General features: G+C 35.9%; 1 protein-coding gene across 5 annotated transcripts in view; it reads left to right on the top strand.

Moving 5' to 3' along the window:
* Positions 1-20,492, top strand: part of TASOR2 (transcription activation suppressor family member 2) — a 77,893-nt gene that overhangs the window by 18,943 nt on the left and 38,458 nt on the right. For all 5 annotated transcript variants that reach the window (XM_049882059.1, XM_049882058.1, XM_049882056.1 and 2 more), the window contains exons 2-9: positions 6,393-6,538; positions 9,676-9,771; positions 10,899-10,971; positions 13,670-13,761; positions 16,817-16,954; positions 17,086-17,204; positions 17,284-17,303; positions 17,408-17,507. In XM_049882059.1, coding sequence (XP_049738016.1) covers positions 6,393-6,538; positions 9,676-9,771; positions 10,899-10,971; positions 13,670-13,761; positions 16,817-16,954; positions 17,086-17,204; positions 17,284-17,303; positions 17,408-17,507 — 784 coding nt within the window. The remainder of the gene's footprint in view (positions 1-6,392; positions 6,539-9,675; positions 9,772-10,898; positions 10,972-13,669; positions 13,762-16,816; positions 16,955-17,085; positions 17,205-17,283; positions 17,304-17,407; positions 17,508-20,492) is intronic.

Raw genomic sequence — 20,492 nt, 5'->3', positions numbered from 1 at the left:
CCTGACCCTGCTTGCCTTTTCATCTCTGCTTTTGGGTAAATGTTGACCGTTTCATCTCTTATAGGTTGATTGTCTAAAAGAACACATTCCTCACGGGTGTTATTGCTTATTTTATAGGCCAGTCTATCAATTTGGCTGAAAGGTGACCTTCCAGGAGTGGCTTCAGTATCAGGTTAAGAGAGTATCTTAAGGCGATAGTCTCGGGGATTCCTGTAGTCTGTATCAGTCCGGTAAAGTCTGGTCTTTTTTATGAATTTGAGTTTTGTTCTACATTTTTCTCTCATTCTGTCCGGGATCTTCTATTGAGTCCTTGGTCAGAATGGTTGCAAATGGTAGCTGGGCACCATCTAGTTCTTCTAGTCTCAGGCTAGAAGAGGCTGTGGTTTGTGTGGGCCATTAGTCCTGTGGACTGATTTCTTTGAGTCTCTGGTTTCCTTCATTCTCCTTTGCTCTAGATGGGAAGAGATCAATAGTTTTGTCTTAAAAAGGTATAGTTTTATTAAATTCTACATGCTGATTTTTTAAAAATAATTTTTATTGAGCTTTAAGTGAACTGTTACAAATCAAGTCAGCCTGTCACATATAAGCTTATATACACCTTACTCCATACTCCCAGTTACTCTCCCCCTAATGAGTCAGCCCGCTCCCTCCTTCCAGTTTCTCCTTTCGTGACAATTTTGCCAGTTTCTAACCCTCTGTACCCTCCTATATCCCTTCCAGACAGAAGATGCCAACTACATGCTGATTTTTATAAAACATATTGAAATCCTCAAATAATAATTGTTTAGAACACAATACTGTAAGGTTCATGATGAAAACTGAGAACCATGTTTTTTATCTCTCTCTGTGCTGTTTTATTCTTTTCCCTCTTCCTGCCTTGATCAGTCATCTGAAAAACTACTTGAAGCAGTTCCTTAAGTATGTCACGTTTGTATTTCTGTGCCTTTGCTCACAGTGTTTTTACTGCCTAGAAAATGTACATACTAGTACCATTTTTCAGCTTCCTTATTATTTGGCTACCTACTCAGATTTCAAGTATCAGCGCCTCTGTGGAACCTTTCTTGATACAACCCATCCCCATGAAGTTGGTCTTTCCTCTATGTCCCTGCTCTGTCATGTCCTTGTAGCAGTGGTTTCTTTTACAAGTTTGTCTTCCTTTTCTAAGAGCTCTTTCATTGTGGAGCCTGTATCTCATTTGTCTTGCTAAATCCAGGATATAGCATACATAGTAGACACCATTAATAGTTCTGTTCAATGAATAGGTTAATTGTATACTACTAATATTTGGGGGGTAGAGAGATTTCATTTGTGTTGTACTTCATTTTATTATCTCCAACCAATGGAATATGGATGTGATTCTATAGTCCCTATTCTTCATTTTAAAAGATTTTTTTCCCCAGTGAGGCAAAAGTGATTACTATAAGCATAGTTTATTTCTGTGAATAAAATTTCCTTTAGAAGACAAAGCATATTGGATGAAAAGTGTTTCAGATTATGTGTGTTACTGCTTAAAGAGAAATTTAGCCCTTAGCTTGTGGTGACTTGTCAAAAGGAGAAAAATAAACATTATAGAATTATACCTAATATAAATTAGGTACTCAGTGAATATTTATTTATATATTACATATGCCATGAATAGAATTACATTATGATTTCTTTTTTCTTTTTTTATTTTAGCATTTATGACATTAACAGAGAACAGGACTTTGACAAGGATTCTGGGGGTATACTTGGTGAAAATGAATTAAGACCACCCTCCCAGCTACATTCTCTTTTAGAGAAGATCAAGACAGGGTTCATATCAGAAAAGAGTGGGTATTAAACTAAGTGCTATAAGTTATAAATTTTTTTAAAATTTTGATTTAGATTATGTAAGATGAAAGAACTTTAAAAAAAAATTTCCAGTATCTACAACCTTTTTATAATCTTTAATCCAAAATTGATAGATGATTAAAGTTTCTGATTGCACGAAAGGTGTATATTCAAGGCAAATTGTCAGGTTCTTGTATTTGTATTTCTTTGAAATTATTATTCATTTTTGTTTTGAATTGCAGTATTTTAAATAATAAAAATAACATGCTTGTGTAAGAAAAAAAACTGAGTTGTAAAATATGTAAGGGAAAAATATAAGTTGCCCTTTAACCACTCCCAATCTCAATAACCATTGGTGTAACCATTATTAAAGTTTGGTTTCTCATCCTTCTAGATCTTTCTGTGCACTTTCAAACACATTGTTTTATATTTTTTCACCAAAATGACATTATGTAATGCATGTTGTTAACTCAGTAGTCTATAATAGATGCCTTTATATGTCAGTGTATACAGATTTGCCCATGTTTATATGTAGTAGTTGCAAGGTGTTCTCTGTTGATGGCAATTTAGATTATCGCCAGTGTTTTTGTTCTTACAGATGCTGTATCATGTGTACTTAAATGCAAGTATTTCTGTTGAATGGATTCCTAAAAATGGAGTAGTTACAGGGTGTAAGGTCTACACATTTAAGTTTTTGTTAGGTCCTGCCAAATTGCGCTCTAAAAAAGTTGTAGTCATCTTAAACTGGAAATCCTTTAATATCTTAAAGATACTACATTTTAGGATTAAGTGAGTAAGGAATGGTCTCTTCCTTCAACATCTTCACAAATTGCCTACTTAGACTAGATAAAATATATTGGCATTGATGGTAAGATGTGGGTTGTAGTACTTACAAGCAGCACACTAAGGGCCTTTATGGCAGATATTGTTGAGTTCTGGGTGTTTCTGTCTTTGATGAGTGGTATTGCTTAATGCAAACAGAACATGTGGTCATAAAAATTCTGGGGGAGATGTAAAAGTGGTTAGTTTTTGTTCAAATTATTTGGCAACTTAGATTTGACACCTAAGTTGAATTAGTTCATCTCATCATCTGTTTTCAGACCAGATGTTTATGGAATGGAAAACAGGTACCTGTGGCATAGCATTGAAAGTTGGTTTATAATTTTCTTACCCCGCTTATTAGAAATTGAGACAGAAATGTCCAAAACCAGACAAGCCCAGTATCTCTGAGATTAATTTTGAGAAAAAGCAGAGATAAGCATAAATGTAGGGCAACTTGAGCAGAATCTGACCTGTGTCAGGCTTTGCTTAAATTTTAAGACCAAATCCACAAATAGGGGAGAAACGTGCCAAGAGCCAGGAGAAAATATTAACTTAGTTTCCAGAGCCATTGTGATTGAACTTAAACTTTCACTTTCTCCATATGCTATTTATTGGTTCCTTAACCCTTTGGTGACCCCTGGGACATACAGCTCCCACCTACATTTTATGCTTCTGGGGTTTCTTGGGAAACTGTTTTCCCATTTATACTGGGGGGGTTTCTTGGGAAACTGCTTTCCCATTTATAGTGCATGCTACTGCAAGGCTAGGGCCTGAAAATTGTTTGAAGAAACAGGCATGTACCCCAAATTACTGTTTTTACAGGGTATTGTATTAGGTGGTGTATCCTGGAGGTATAATTTTGCAAAACTTTTGTCACTTGTGGCTTTTTTAGTGGGAGATAAGCTTACATTTCCATGTTTTCCTGTGTGTTATTTGGAAGTTGCCTTCCTTGCAGTGATTCCATGTTCACATGAATACCTCATTTTCAGGCGCCATTCATTGTGTGCAGTTGTGATCCCACCAGTCATACTCCCAGAGCCCATAGGGATATAGGTGTCTGACATATTACCCATAATACCTACCAAAAATTCAGACACACTCAGTTACTCACCATGCCTTACATGGTATAAAAAAAAAAAATTCAAAGCAGAAAATAATTCAGTCATCAAAGGGACCTAAAGGACACTCTTTACATTTTATAGACATGAACTTTTCAACTTACCTTCTTAGATGTTGTTTTAGGTTTGTTTGTGGAATAATCCCCTTTTCATTTTCTTAATACTTACATAACGTTGAATGTTTAAATAAAGTGTATGTATTGCTTAGCAAAAATGAAGCTCATATTGTTCTGGATACTAGTTAGGCTCTGGGATACCAGTAGAACCTGTGTAAGGAGGAGAGACCTCTCAGAGAAGGAAAAGTCAAATATTTCCCATTAAAACAAGTGATATAAAAGTGGTAAAACTGCACCCTGTCAAAGGAGGAATATTTTTGAGACCCGGAAAAAGAAGGCATACTCGTTAAGTTATGGCTCTCACAGGTTTCACTGTATAAAGTCATTAAAGATTCAAGATTTGCCTCACTTTTGACATGCTTTTCTTTCTGCTAACCGTGTAGCCATTATTTTTATAAATATACTGCTGTTTGGAGAGTGCTTACCTAAAGAGGAAGCATTTTTAACTATAAAAATAGTTTTGGAAGTAATATTTAACCACAAAATAATTCATTTGCTACACGTTCTTTGTTGTTTGCGTTAAATCATTAGGTTTTTGTAACCTCTGAAACAGTATTCCCCACACTGGCCTAAATAAAGTGTTCTCTGACCACATGTGTTTGGGAAACACTGTTAAAAAAGCTAAATAGATTTTTTTTTTTTAATTGAACTATTTTTATTTTATTGGCACTATCGTATTCTTTATTGCACTATTCCTCACAGTTTTCGGTTTATTATGGTGTAGCTTGACATTCAAAAATGGCAATATATGTAGTATTTTGTGTTTCCCAAACTTAAAATCCCATATTAACCTCCTGGCAGAATTTTAGAGAAGTTGATAAACATAGAATGTTTATTTCCAGAGCTATGACAAGTTTTATCTCTTTAACTATAAGCAACATAGTTCTCAAATATTGGGTCTCAGAATATACTTAGATTTTTAGAAATTCTCTTACCCTCTTAAAAGATATTAAATATAAACTTTCCAAAATTATAATTTCTAAAGGATTCCTGATTTGTGTTTGGACTAGCAGTGCAGTTTATTGGTAAGATGAATTTGCAAATGACGAGGCTTCCCAGTTTGTTTGGAGTGATGCAGCTAAAAATGCCATAATTTTAACTGTTACCCTGAAGTTCTGCTGTAGGAACCTATTCGGAATATCCTTGTTTTTTACAGCACTAGTTATACTGATACTGAAAGAGAAAGTGAAACTGAGCAAAAGTAAAAGTAAAACAGAATAAATGTAAATCAGGTATACTAACTTCAGAATATTCTTAAACATTTCATCCTCTTTTCTTTCCTTCCTGGCTATTTACAATCTTTAATTTTTGATACTAGAAATTTTCTTTATTAAAGGGTTTTTAAATTATCTTGATAATTGAAGTGTTAGAAAGACAGTTTAGTCTAAATTAATTCTGCTTAGGTTTTCTTTTTTTTCTATTTCTGTGATAGTCAGGTTTTTTGATATCTGTTGTTCATAATTTTAATTAAAATACTTTTTTTCTTTAGCTTTTGAACATTAATGCAGTGGAGTTCTAGTAAAAGTATGAAGCCCTGTTAATGTATTTATCTATACTATATGGCTAAAATTCACAGAGCTGTATGTTATTCCATTCTTTTCTTAATTATAAATAATGGCTTTGTACCTTCCTCCCAATCTTGGAAAGAGAATAGAGAAAATACAAAGAGAGTAATCAGTCCAAATAGTTAAATGTTCTGAGCATTCATTAGGCTCAATTCTTGCTAAAGTAAAGACTTGTAAAATCAAAAGGCATAAAGGGTCAATCAAGAGAAATGTTGGATTGAATCAGTAATTCTCATTTAGGAAGCATGCATCTCATGGGAGGGACAGACCAGAATCTCTGGGATAACACATAGGTATAGTTTGGGAAAAGTTCTTTCAAAAAAACGTAATGTAGTTCTTATAAATGTATTTTTCTTTTTTTACATTTTCCATTACAATAAAGTGTAAAAGCTTTGTAAAATGAAAAAAAAAGATTTTACAACACAAAGCATAGGAAATAAATAAAGCTAAATAGACTTGGTTGGTGAGGAAATCCCAAAGATACAATGATTTTAATATGTTTAGTGAGTGGACAATTGTAGGCCACTTAAAAGGAACCTAACAGACTTACTTGGGAATTTGATGAGAAGACGAGAAGAGCGAGTTTTATCAGAATGTGGCATAGGTTAAAAAACTAAATGAGAACACTGGTCTGAGTGCTGGCTACCAACTTGACACTGCAGTTGAGTCAGTTTTTTTTTTTTTTTTTTTTAACCAACTGTGGTTACAGTGCACAGCTTTAAACCAAAAGGCATAAAGGATCTGGCAAGGGTGTATTTTAGCTCTTGTATTAAAAGTAATTTCACTCTCAGTTGTAATTCACTTATTTCTTCATGTGAGAGGTCTTTTAACTTAGTTAATTAAGATAGTACCTCTATGGTAGTCATAACATGTAAATTAAGTATTATTTAGTGCACCATTTTTAACCCCTTTCTTTGGTTATCTTAAACAGTTGCATTATTTTTGTTTCTGTTTTACAGTTTTTGAGACAGTGTCCTTGAGTTCAGACTCTGTCTTCCAGAGGGCAGTTTCAATTCTTCATACTTCTTACTTGGATTCTACATCTGAGCATGGTTTTCAGTACAGTCAAGTGACTTTGGTGAAAAATCATATTTTCTTAAATGAGGTGAGGTACTTGGTACACACTGTCAGTTTTATTTCAGTTATAAAAGAAATGAAGCCATTGTTTTAGTAGATAACCTGTCTTAGTTATCAAGTGCTGCTATAACAAATACCACCAGTGGGTGGCTTTAACAAATAGAAGTGTATTTTCTCACAGTTAGGAGGCTAGAAGTTCAAATTCAGGGTGCAGGGTCTAGGGGAAGGCTTCCTGTCTCTGTTGGCTCTGGAGGAAGATTCTTGTCTCTTCGAGCTTCTGTTCCCAGGTGATTTTCATGTGTCACTGCATGGCATCTCTCTTCCCCTGTCTCTGAGTGCTTGCTTGTCCTATCTTTTTTATATATCAAAAGAGATTTGACTCAAGATAAACTCGAAGGCAGTGGCTGGCTGGCAATCCTGTCTCATTACCAAAACAAAGACAACTCATTCGCACATGGGATTATAATCACAGGCATAGAGGTTAGGATTTATAACACATACTTTGGGTGGACACAGTTCAATCCATAACATTCTACCCTTTGGTCTTCCGAAATTCATGTCCTTGCCACACGCAAAACACATTCACCCCATCACATCATCCCACAAGTCTTCTTAGGTCAACTTAAGTCCAGAATCTCGTCTTCTGAATCATCTAAATCAAATATGAGAGAGATTTTTAAGCATAGTCCATCCTGGGAAAAAAATTCCTTTTCATCTGTGAATCTGTGAAATCTAGACTACAAGCTGTCTGTTTCTAAATACAGTGGTGGAACAAGTACAAGGCAGACATTTCTATTACGGATGGGAGAAATTGAAGGGATAACAGGCACTAAGCAAATCCAAAACCCAGCAGAACAAATTACATTAACTCTCAAGTCTTGAAAATAACCCTCTCTTCTGTGAGACCATCTAGGCAATGGCTCTGCCCTCCAGACTCTGGGTGTTGGCCATGCCTTCTGGATTCTGGGTGAAGTCTCCTTGTCCCTGGGCTTCAGCTCCGCCTCCAGGCCCTCTGGGATGGCACCTCTGCTGTCTGGCTCCATTCTCCTAGTCCATCTGAGCGATGACCCCACCCCTTTGGCCCCAGCAGGCCCCATTTTTTCCCCCTTGGGCATGACAGCCCCACCCTCTCACTTTGGGCTGTGGCCCCATCCCCCTAGCACACCTTAACAGCAGCCCCACACTGCAGAGCCGATTTGGCAAAGATGACTCTTTGAAATCTAAGAGGCTGTGGCCCCACCCTTTGAAACTGAGAAGGCCCTGCTTTCTATGCTCCTTCCAGCAGTTCTGATGATCTCCAAGCTGCTCCAGGGATGATTCTTTTCTTTTCTTGGAGAACAACAGATGTAGCTCCTTTGGCCTGTTTTCTGCCTGTAGAATTCCAAGAGACAGCGTTCTTTCCTTTCATTCTTTCTTTGTCCCCTTCAGTCTAACCTTATGGGTTTTCTGCTGTGGTAGTTGATTAGGTCCATCAGTCTTAGAAGAAGTACAACCAGAATGCTCCTTAGAAGCAAGGATGGTGAGACTACGTCCCACATACTTTGGACATGTTATCAGGAGGGATCAGTCACTGGAGAAGGACACCATGCTTGGTAAAGTAGAGGGTCAGCAAAAAAGAGGAAGACCCTCAATGGGATGGATTGATATGGTGGCTGCAACAGTGGGCTTAAGCATAGCAAGATTTTGAGGATGGTGCAGGACCCTGGGCAGTGTTTCATTCTTTTGTACATTGGGTTGCTATGAGTCAGAACTGACTTGATGGCACCTAACAACATCAGTTGCAGGCTTAATCTCTTTAACAAAAGATTGCGTAGTCACATCCTTGGTGAACATTCTAGAACATGCGTCCTTAGTTTGTACAATAGTTTTCCACACCTTTAAGTCCTGTTTTCATTTTGCACAGTTCATTTTTAAGTCTACCTCATTCCTCTTGCATTTTACTGTAAGTGGCAGGGGGAAACCACACAGCCCCTTTAAGATCTTGCTTCAAAGTCTAATCAGCCAGATATCTAAGTTCATCACTTACAAGTTCTACCTTCAGTGAAATATTTGGACATAATTTAGATGAGTTTTTTGCCACTGCATAAAAAACATCGCCTTTCCTCCATTATCCGTGTTCGTCATTTTCTTTTAAAGCCTCACCAGAAGCACATTTAACGTCCACATTTCTAGCAGCATTCTGCTGCTGGTACCATATGTATTCTCTAAAACGATAGAGACTTTCTCTGTAGCTCTTCTCACTTCCTTTAGAGCCCTCACCAGAATTGCCTTTGGCGTCCATAATTCTACCAACAGTCTCTTCAAGACAGTATAGGCTTTTACTATTAGGCAACTTAAAACTCTTCCAGCCTCCACCTGGTACCCATTTCCAAAACCACTTTCACATCATAGGTATTTGTTAGAACAGCACACCCACTTCTTAGTACCAAATTCTGCCTTAGTTATCTATAACAGAAATACTGTAAATCGGTGCCTTTAACAAACAAAAATTTATTTTCTCACGGTTTAGGAGGCTAGAAGTCCAAATTCAGGCCGCCAGCTCTAGTGGAAGGCTTTCTTTCTCTGTTGGCTCTGGAGGAAGGTCCTTGTCTCTTTGAGCTTCTGCTCCTGGGTGATCTTCATGTGGCTTAGCATCTCTCTTCCCCCATCTCTGCTTGCTTCTCCTAACCAAAAAAAAAAAAAAAAACCTCTTTGCCGTCAAGTCAATTCCAAGGCATAGTGACCGTATAGAACTGCCCCCATCAGGTTTCCAAGAAGTGGCTGGTGAATTTGAACTGCTGACCTTGTCCTAATCTCTTTATATCTCAAAAGAGGTTGATTCAAGGTATATCCTATGCTAATCATGTCTCATTAACATGACAAAGACAGCCTCTTCTCAAATAGGATTATAACCACAGGCATAGAGGTTAGGATTTACAACATATTTTGGGGGGACATAATTTCAATCCATAACATAAGTCGAGCTCTTACTAGCTGTCACCTTTCAGATGACATAAAAGATCCTTGGAAATAGTCACTTGGAGGGTAATAATATATTCTAGGAAGTAGAAAAATAATAAATTTCATTAGTTTTTTTAGCAGAAGGATTTCAGATGATACTTTAAAAAAATAATTTTCAAGGCAAATAGCATGTTTATAGCATTTGGTCATTCTCTCTTTATACAGTACAAAACTTTTTATCAACAAAAAAAAGCAAGTAACTATACTCAGGAAGAACTTCAAGAAACTTACGGGTTTCTTCTGTTTGAAACTGAAAATCAGGTAAGGGAATTAGGTTGTTGAAAATTACTCTTGTGGTATTAATGTATAAAACTAATCATACCGTCTTAGTAAATATTTGTATTTCAGTTCTGTGGAACTATAGGATTGTTACTTAGCATGGTGGCAGTGTAAATGATATTGAAAGCTCATCATTGAAAGAGATTTCATTGCTACTTTTTTTCCCTCCTTTTTCCTAGATACATTTGTAAACCGATGGTGTGATTTGGGTTAATCTGATTTCTTCAGTGTCGATGATACTTTTTTTTTTAATGGCTTGAATGGATATTTCTCCATTTTGGGTCATTGTTTATATAGCTACTTTCTGTTTCCTGTGGAGGTTTCTGAAGTTTAAATCATATGGTTTTGGGGGATAAGATAAGATAAATTTTGTATTCTAGCTTCTTGGAATTTTTTCATCCTTGTCTTTGAAGATTAAATGTCCGTTTTGTTGTTTGTACCTAATTGTGGGAGAAGTTAAAACTACTGCATGCAGCGTATGTCTTCCAAAGACGTGTATAGCTTCCTAGATACAATTTTAACAGTACTAGGGATCTATGATTGAAACTTAAAATAATCCAGAGGTAATGCTTTGGATGGGTTAATGCTTTGTAAAGAACAAGGGTAAGTTTGCTTAAGAATAATTAACGTTAACATAACAAAATTATAATATGAGAGTTATATAGTAATACCAGAAGAGTTCTCTCTTTTTTTATTTACTGAGTCATTTAAATCCAAATAAGATATGCTACAAGTTCTCACTAAAGATGTTTGGATTTTCAAACTTAGTGGTTCCAAAATTATAATTGGAAAAGAAATTCTCAGGAGAGGACTTGCCTGTGAACTTGTTTAACTTGGTTTTGCTGGTGGCATTTTGTTAACAAAACCAAAAAAAAAAAAACCAAACCCATTGCCGTCGAGTCAATTCCGACTCATAGCGGAAATGGTAAAATTTATGGAAAACTTTGAACTATTAACCAAAACATTGTTTTACATAAACTTGCTTTGTGCCATGAATACATACAATGTACAGATTTTACATTTATTTTAAAGCAAATAGAGCATAGCATTATTTCATTGTCTTTCCAAAGAATAATAATGAGAAGCAAAGTAATATCTTTTGTTTAAAGGCAAAGTTGGTATGTCAGCGTGGACTCTGTGTTGGAAGCAGTACAATCACCACTCTGGGTGATCCAGCTGAAGGTAAGTCTTTAAAGAAAAAAACAATTTTCTTTTCAAAATGAAGTAAGGTTTAGTTAATTTTGTAAAATACTTCTATTAAAAACCAGTTTCACTTAATGACATAGTCTTTAGAGTCAGAACTTTAAACCTACTAAGGAGCTTAAAACTTAAAGTTTTTCAGTAGGAGTAGATCAAACTTTTTAAAAGTTTGGTTGAACTAGAAAAGATATTGAAGGTATCTTTCAGTCCCAAGAGATTAGTACAGTCATCCAGGGGGCAATGAGAGTCTCTTCTAAACTGTCATAATGGCAAAAGGAATAGAGAATAGGTAGAACTGGCCAAACCTAGCAACTATGGAATGTGAAAGGTAAGAGAGAGGAAATAATCACAACTAAGGTTTTAAACTGATAGTCTAGTGATATTATTAATAGAAAAGAGACACAGAAGGAGGGAAGCTAATAAGTTACAGAGTAAGGTAATCTAATGGTTAAAAACACGGGTTAGGGCTAAATTTGTTTAAGCTTTAATGTTCTCATCAGTGAAATAGATAAACTGTTTTATAGAGTTGTCAATGTTGAACAGGACTATGTAAAGTGCTTAGCTCAGAAGCTGGTATACAATAAGCTTTCAATGAATGGACACTACTACTTTTATGAATTAAATTTGAGAAAATAATGAAAATTTCCATAAGTGCTTCTGGAAGATACCCAGTGGATGGTAAAAACAATTGGGAAAGGGGTTGGATTGGGGACGGGACTGAGCCTGGAGGTGGTGAAGGTAGGGTGCTAGCTGAAGCCAAGACATTGTTACATGGGGCTGTATAGAAGGAGAAGATGGCAAAGAACAGAACTTTTGGATCGTTATGGGAATGGAGGTGGGGGATGAACACAGGGGGATGGGAGAGAAAGATGAGCAGGTCAGAGCAGTCCAGTGGATGCAGAATCAGGAAGTAGAGTTTTACAGAAAGCAGAAGGATCTCAGGGATGAGTATTTGGTAGTGCTAGGTGCTACAAAATTTAGAGATGATCAAGACTGAGAAAGATCATTGGGCTTGATGGCTAAATTCCTGCTGACCAATTTTTTTAATCAGCTTTATTGAGATATAGTTCATGTACCATACAATTCACCCATTTAAAGTGTACAATTCAGTGTTTGTAGTGTATTCACAGAGTTGTGTGACCATCATCACAATTAATTTTAGGACATTTTCATTACCCCCAAATGAAATCCTGTATCCATTAGTAGTCACTCCCCATTTCCTTCACCCACAGCCCTAGGCAGCCACTAATCCACTTTCTGTCTCTGTTGATGTGCTTATTCCGGGCATTTTATATAAATGAAATTATACAATATACAGTCATTTGTGATGATGTCTTTCACTTAGCATAATGTTTTCAACCTTTACTCATGTTGTAACAGTTCTTCCTTTCTTTTTACTGCTGAATAATATTCCATTGCATGGCTATGCCATATTTTGTTTATTCATTCATCAGTTGATAGGTGTTTGAGTAATTTCCACTTTTGATCACGTAGGTTTAACGGGTAATATTTTGCATTATTTGCTTTTTTTTTTTTTTCCCTTTGCTGAAGAATTTGAAAATAAAGTATAAGTAAACATTGCAGTATGTATCTCTAAAAAATAAGGGCATTTTTCTACATAGTTAACAATCATATTATTTTGTTTGAGGGAGTGGCTTCGTAGAGTGGTAGAGGTAAGAGGCCAGATTATTACACATTCTCCATAAACACGTGTATTGGAATTGATAATAAAATAGCACTACTTCTTTGTGAAGCTCTGGTGGCACAGTGGTTAAGAGCTTGGCAGCTAACCAAAAGGTCTGCAGTTTGAACCCACCAGGTGGTCCTTGGAAACCCTACGGGGCAGTTCTACCCTGTCTTACATGGTCACTATGAGTCAGAATCAACTCAGTGGCAGTGATCCTGGGTCTGGGACTTCCTGTGTATATTTTGTAGTTTTCGGCTTGCATGGAAATGGGTAGTTGTGTGTATAGTAGTAATATATTAATACAGCGCTTTATAGTTTTAAAAGTTTATTATTATCTTTTAAATTTTCATTAGAACACTATTGTGTATGTATCCATGACCCCAGCCTTGCTGAGATACCCTTCGCCTTTAAGGTGACTTGCTTATAAGTCTGTGGTTATTAAGTGGAAAAGCTGGAACTACAACCCAAGTGTCTTACCACAAAGTCCCTGCTTTTTCCACTGTTTCAAAGTTTTCTCACTCACTGTCTTTTATTTTTCAAAAAAGATCACTCCATTGAAGAGTATCTGTGAAATCTGTGTTTCCTTTATTCTCACTGCTCTTGCTCTTATTGGGATCCTTCTCTCCTGTTTAAACTATTAGAACAGCTTTCTAAGTGGTCTTTTTGATTGCATGGAGAAAAAAGAGACAAATTTGGGATTTTTCAGAAATTTGATACTTTTTTTCTTTTTTCAATTATTGTACAAAACTAGAAAATTGATTGTTACACAAATACATTCCTTCTTCTGTTAGCCCTAAAGTTTCCAGAGCTTTAGAATATCACAAATGGTGTTTTTCGTTTGTTTGTTTTTAAGAAAGCTGTATCAAAACAAATTTTTAAAGCTAACCTTTATTCTTTGTGTAGTCTTGTATAGTTAAAGGTAGCCCTACATGTGAATTTTGTATGTGCAGTCTTTTTAAAGTGTAAACTAATCTATATTTTATGCTTCTATAGGTGTATACATTTCCAAATACTCAGACTATCTTCACCCAAGACCCTGGTATCATGGAAAATCTGGTTATGTTGTCATTTTTAATCTAATTAAGGTAAAGCCCAGATGTACTTTTATGTTTTTTTTTTTTTAAAAAAAACTGAAGGTTACCTATGTATGACAGTGTTCTTTTCACATCAGTAGCTTAGTCTTCAACAAAGACAGCTACCCAAATTCAGATGAAAATGACTGATTTTTTTTTCTTTCTCTTAAAAACAAAACTTTTTTCTTCATTTAGTGATTAGTCTCGGAACGTTTTTTTAAAACCTCAAAACAGTAAGAGTATTCAGTGAGAAGTCTTTCTCACCCTGTCTTATGGTACTGCTTTTTAAACATTAAATAACAAAACAAGAAGCTGCTTATAAAACGGTATGATTATAGTTATAAAACATGAATTTCAGAAAGCAGGTTTCAGTGTCTGGTTTAAATTATCAAAATAAGAAGTCTTTGTTTATTCTTCAAACATCCAGACCTCAGCCTAGTTGATTTTCTTAATAGTTATTGCTTGTTCACAGGTTCATGTGTCATCTGTAAATTATGATCTCAGAAATTCTTACATATCCGTAAATAGTTCAGTATGAATCAATCCTGCAATTAGAATTTTTACCTGAATAAGTAGGAAGCTCTGATTTTAGCGGTTATTGGGCTCTTGAGGATATGTTTTGTGGTCTTGTCTTATTTTTGTTTTACCTTTCTTACTATCTGAAGTTTTTTGGTTATAGACCTGACAATACCAACTTTTTTTTCCCCACAAGATTGAATTCTTTATATTCCAAAGTTTGTGCCCAAGACTTGGAGGAAAAGTAGCATTGCATTGAAGTATAATCACTGCTTTTCCACCCTTAACCTTCCTTCTCTTGTTCCATGATAGAAGTATGCAGAAAGTATTCCTGTCAACTTAGATACATAACAAACATGAATTTTTTTTTTTTAATTTATTCTAGACTATACCTCAGCCTTGGCTTTTTGCCATTTAATTTTTTTTTAATTGCTATTTAATTTTGCCTCTTTGCTCTCAGCCCTTCATATTTTATTGCTCAAAAGCCAGCCATACCCAGATGTTTGATGGGGAGACGATAAAGTTGCTTACTGAATGCTCTTTGAGAAGTACTATTTATATTTTTCTTAGCTTCTAAGTATTGCCTTTGGTGGGTTTATAAATCAAAAGTTGGAATTTTAAAAACAAAAATTAAAAAATCTTTTTTATAAAAAGTAATTATATTCATCTTGTAAGGATAAAAATTAAAATTACCTATAATCCCGCACCCCACTTTGGTATGTTTTGTGTATTTTTCCCCTTTGAATATGCAGGCGGTCCCCGAGTTACAAACAAAAATCCATTCCTAACTGTGTCTTTAAGTCAAATTTGTATGGAAGTCGAAACAGGTGCATGTGGTTCTTATTCAGCCTTATTTTAGTGCAAGAAAAGGCTCGAAACTTTTCAGTGATTAAAGCTGCACACGCAGCAGGTGATGGTGATTTTGGTGGAGAGTTTGTGTTGCAGTAGGAGTTCCTTCAGTCCAAGTGAGGGCAGATGTGTGTAACATCAGAGGTATGAGTTGTCTGTTAGTCTGACCTTTGTAACCCGGGGACTGCTTGTATAGATTTATTGATTTTTTTTTAACCCGTAATTAGTTTATATTATATAAACTTACATGCTACTTCTTAACATAACGTTATGTTATGAACATTTTCTTATGTTATTAAATATTATTCAGAACACTTTTAAAATCATTGCATAATATTTCATATGATAAGCTTGATTGCTCTTTTTATTTTTTGGGGAGACACGTAACTCTTGACGAGGAAAAATCTGTAATGGGAATTACTGTCAACAGTTCAGTAATCAAGGTCAGCGGCCTGCTAAGAACTTGAATACAGGCAGTCCCTGGGTTATGAATGTCTGACTTATGGCCAACTCTTACTTAAGAATGAACTGCCATAAAGCCTATTATATTAAAACTTTGAGTTAAATGCAAGGGTTCATAATAACAAATGCACACACTACTTTGTGACACTCATGAAAACACTGTGCGGTTTGGAAGTGTTTCTTAAGTGTATTTCCATGCATAAAAAATTCATTGCTGTTGAGTTGATTCTGACTCATAGCTACCCTATGGGACAGAGTAGAACTGCCCCATAGGGTTTCCAAGGAGCAGCTGGTGGATTCGAACTGCTGACCTTTTGGTTAGCAGCCGAAGCTCCTAACCACTGCACCAGCAGGGCTCCTTTATATGCATAGGAAGGTAAAATATATGCTATATACTAAGACAAACATTTGACTAATTGATGCTGAATAAGAACCGTATATACCTGTTCAGACGTAACTACAAATTCAGCTTAAAGACAGACTTAGGAACTAATCTTCATAATCTGGGCATTGCCTGGCCCATTTGGCCCTTTTTGATTTACTGGACCCTGGCTGAATACAAGTGTCTTGGTCTATAATTTACAATTGATAATTTAATACTTCAGTGTAGAAACTCATCTTTGGAAATTTTCAAGTTCATTTATCATCTTTTATGTTACAGTTATTGAATAATCAGCTGATATCTGTGGTGGGCTGTGTAGTTTTTCTTTTAAAGCAATGGTCCTCTTAAATTTGAGGTACCATATTTTTACACAAATAACACGTGCCTTCTACATCTGCTTGCCAACTGCACCCTCCCTCCGCAAGGTATTTTCGTAAGCACGCTGTGCTAATTTCTTCTTTACAGCAGCATGTAGAAAAACTGGCATGGCAGCATGTATGAAAATACCTTGTGGAGGGAGGACACAACTGGCAAACAAACATAGAAGACACATTATTTGCATAAAAATATGGTCATTTGTGTATTCCTTTGGTATTGTGATAAAAGGTATGGACATTTGCCTCAGCAAGATGCCCCAACACAACAGATTTTTAAAACAATTTTAAGGAATTCATGGATAATTAAAGCTATTGTTGGCGGCCATTAGGTTATTGTTTTTCTAAGAAGCATAATTCTTAACACAGTTAACTATTAGTCGAAACACATCCACACCTTCCATAGACTACTTTTAAATGAATCCTAGGGTAAAGGTTACTACTATTTGAGCACATCTGATTAATTTTAATATTTTCATTCTAGGGAAAAGTAAAGTTTGTACCTGAAAATTATACAACTAACTATACTAGGCCGTCTTCTGGCTATGATTGCCACGTGGCTACAAATACTAACAAAGTTTCTCCCAGGACAAGTCATTTTCGCGCCTTTGAACTGAGTCAGGTATAGTCATCTGTGAATAAATATATTTCTGAATCTAATGTAAATTCCAAGGTTGGGTAGGGTTGAGGTAAACTTGGTGCAAATGTGATTTCATCATGCTACCCTGATTATACTTATTTTTCTTCTTTCAGTATTACCTCTATGAACTTTCAGGCACCACTGTTATTGAGCGACCCAGACAGATCTGTCCTTATGTAATTGTAGCTTTTCAATACAGGGAACCTAAAACAATGGCAACTCATAAAAGCATGTAAGTAATTATGCACATACTTTGTTTTATTGGATTTGTTTCCTTTGCTGCTGTAAAATTTTCTCTCTTTTTTTTCTAGACTTGAACTCCATGAAAATGGTAAGAAATTATATCAGTGGTTATTCCTTTAGGTTTTTATTTAGAGTAAATGTGTTATCAATAAATAAAATAATCTGTTTTTTCATTACATTTATTTCTTAAAGTTCTCGTCTCTCCTTGGAAGGGGAAATTAATTATTCAAGGCTGTCTGCTGTGTGATATAACTCTTTGGTCCACTTACGGTACGGTGATTCCAACACAGCTGTAAGTATTGAATTTTTGTCCTATGCTAATGATTGGATTTAAAAAAAAAAAAAAAAAATTTTTTTTTTAATTCTCATTTTGAAGTCTTAATGGTAATTCATGGTATGAAATTGGTATAAAATATAACAGTTTACTTAGTTTTAGATTAGGGTACTTTTAAATGGGTAGATGTATAGAGGGAGCCCTAGTGGTGCAATGGTTAAAGTGATCAACCGCTAACCTAAAGGTTAGTGGTTCAAAACCACCAGCAGCTCCAGGGGAGAAAGATGTGGCAGTCTGCTTCCATAGAGATTTATAGTCTTGAAAACACTAGGAGGTCACTATGAGTTGGAATTGGGTTTGGGTTTGGTTTGGTTTAGATGTATAGAGCACAGGGCCATGATACAAAAGATCTAAAGACTAACCTAAGTTATGGCTTTGGCTTTGAAATAAACTAGTTTTATAACCTTAGACAAACTGCTTTCAATATTAGTATCCTAATCCATTAATGGGATGATGACCTCTCAGGATAAATTATTTAATACTAGAAATTTGACTTTCCCCAAGAAACAAATCAGATTTGCCTAGATGGCAGATATAGCAGAGTATAGCTACTTAATCCCATTATTGAATCATTAAGATTTTCAGTATCTGAGTTTCTAAATTTCATGTGATTTTCCTTGAACAGTATTAAATATAGTAGTTATATGCATTTATATTATATTGAATTATCATAATATTTTCTTCTGAGGAACTGTGAAGGGCATCTTATGAAATCTTTTTGCTCAGTCTGTTGTTAGATTGTACCCAAAACCATTGTAAGGTAGATGTAGTTTAATTGAAATGTTAAGGGAAAAGCTAAAGATTTCTGTGACTGACTAAATGGGAGAGAAGGGAAAGTTTTTCCTCATTGTAGAGTACAACTAATAAATGGAGACAGAATGATGAATTAGATCATCAGCTTTTGGGAACACCATAATAATCAATCAATGGATGCTAAAAGTAGTAAGGTAGGTGAAAGTTTGATGGTATTTGGATAGTCTCAAAGTATTCTTCTACAACTTGCTTAATAATCACAAAGGGAAAAATATAGACTTTATAGTGGAGAAAACTGACAGATAAACCATCTTAACCAAGTGTTTAAGTTAATGGCACTGGTAGTGGGAGATAGGTATTATGTGCTTCCTGATATTCACAGAGGATGACACTACCTCACTTGTGTGGTGTCCCTGTCAAAAATCTAATCAGGAGGAAACATTTGATGTATCTAGAATGAGGGGCTTTCTGCAAAATGAATAGTCTGTATTCAAAAATACCAACTAATTCAAGGAGACTGAAAACTAAATGCAGCGTGTGATTCTGGGTTGGATCCTGGACCAGGAAAAAAAAATTTTTTGTTTTCTTCTGCTGTAACTGAAAAACCAAACCATTACCATTCAGTCAATTCCGACTCACAGCAACCTTACAGGACAGAGTAGAACTTCCCCATAGGGTTTCCTAGGCTATAAATCGTGATGGGGAGCAGACTGCCACATCTTTTTCTTGGAGGTTGGGTGATGGGTTCGAACTCCCAACCATATACATTAGCAGCCAAGCGCTTAACCACAGTGCCAGCGGGCTTCCTCTTGCTATAAAGGAAGTTGGTGAAATTTAGATACGGTCTGCAGGTTAAATAATAGTACTGTTTTTGTCAGTTTGCCATACTGTGGTGACTTACCTGTTGCTGTGATGCCAGAAGTTGTGGCACCACTATTTCAGTTACCAACAGAGTCACTCATGGTGGACAGTTTCCAGCGGAGCTTCCAGACTAAGACAGACTAGGAAGAAGGACCTGGCAATCTACTTCTAAAAAATTAGCCAGCGAAAACCTTTAGAATAGTAGCAGAACATTGCCTAATACAGTGCTGGAAGATGAGCCCCTCCGGTTGGAAGGCACTCAAAATATGGCCGGCGAAGAGCTGCCTCTTCAAAGTAGTGTCAACGTTAGTGACTTGGATGGAGTAAAGCTTTCAGGACCTTAATTTGCTGATGTGGCACTACTCAAAATGAGAAGAAACAGCTGCAAACAGCCATTATTAACATTTGGAACGTGGGATGTATGAAGTATGAATTTAGGAAAATTAGAAGTTGTCAAAAATGAAATGGACCCCATAAATGTTGATACCCTAGGTATTAGTGAGCTGAAGTGGACTGGTATTGGCCATTTTGAATCAAACAATCATGGTCTACGACGCTGGGAATGACAAATTGAAAAGGAATGGTTTCGCGTTCATTGTCAAAGAGGGTATTTCATGATCTATCCAGAAGTACAACACTGTGAGTGATAATACCTATATACCTACAAGGAAGACCAGTTAATAAAATAAATTATTCGGATTTACGTACCAACAGCTGATATCAAAGATGAAGAAACTGAAAATTTTTACCAACTTCTGCAGTCTGAAATTGATCAGAGATGCAGTCAAGATGCATTGACAATTACTGGTGATTGGAATGTGGAAGTTGGAAACAAATAAGGATCAGAAGTTGGAAAATATGGCCTTGGTGATAGAAATAATGCCAGAGATCACATGATAGAATTTTGCAAGACCAATAATCTATTCATTGGAAATACCTTTTTTTTTTTTTTTAACAGCATAAACGGCAACTATACGTGTGGACCACACCAGACGGAATACACAGAAATCAAAGGAACTACATCTGTGGAAAGAGACAATGGAGTAACTCTTGATATCAGTCAGAACAAGGCTAGGGGCCGACTGCGAAACAGACCGTCAGTTGCTCATATGCAAATTTAAATTGAAGCTGAAGAAAATTAAAACAAGTCTTCCAGAGCCAAAGTACTACCTAGAGCATATCCCACCTGAATTTAGAGACCATCTCAAGAATATATTTGAGGCATTGAATACTGATGACTGAAGACCAGAAGAGTTGTGGAATGACATCATACATGAAGAAAGCAAGAGGTCATTGAAGAGACAAGACAGAAAGAAAAGACCTAACTGG

The sequence above is a fragment of the Elephas maximus genome, chromosome 4 (genome assembly GCF_024166365.1).
Source record: "Elephas maximus indicus isolate mEleMax1 chromosome 4, mEleMax1 primary haplotype, whole genome shotgun sequence".
Taxonomy (NCBI): Eukaryota; Metazoa; Chordata; class Mammalia; order Proboscidea; family Elephantidae; genus Elephas; species Elephas maximus.
This window is presented reverse-complemented; position numbering and strand designations above follow the sequence as displayed.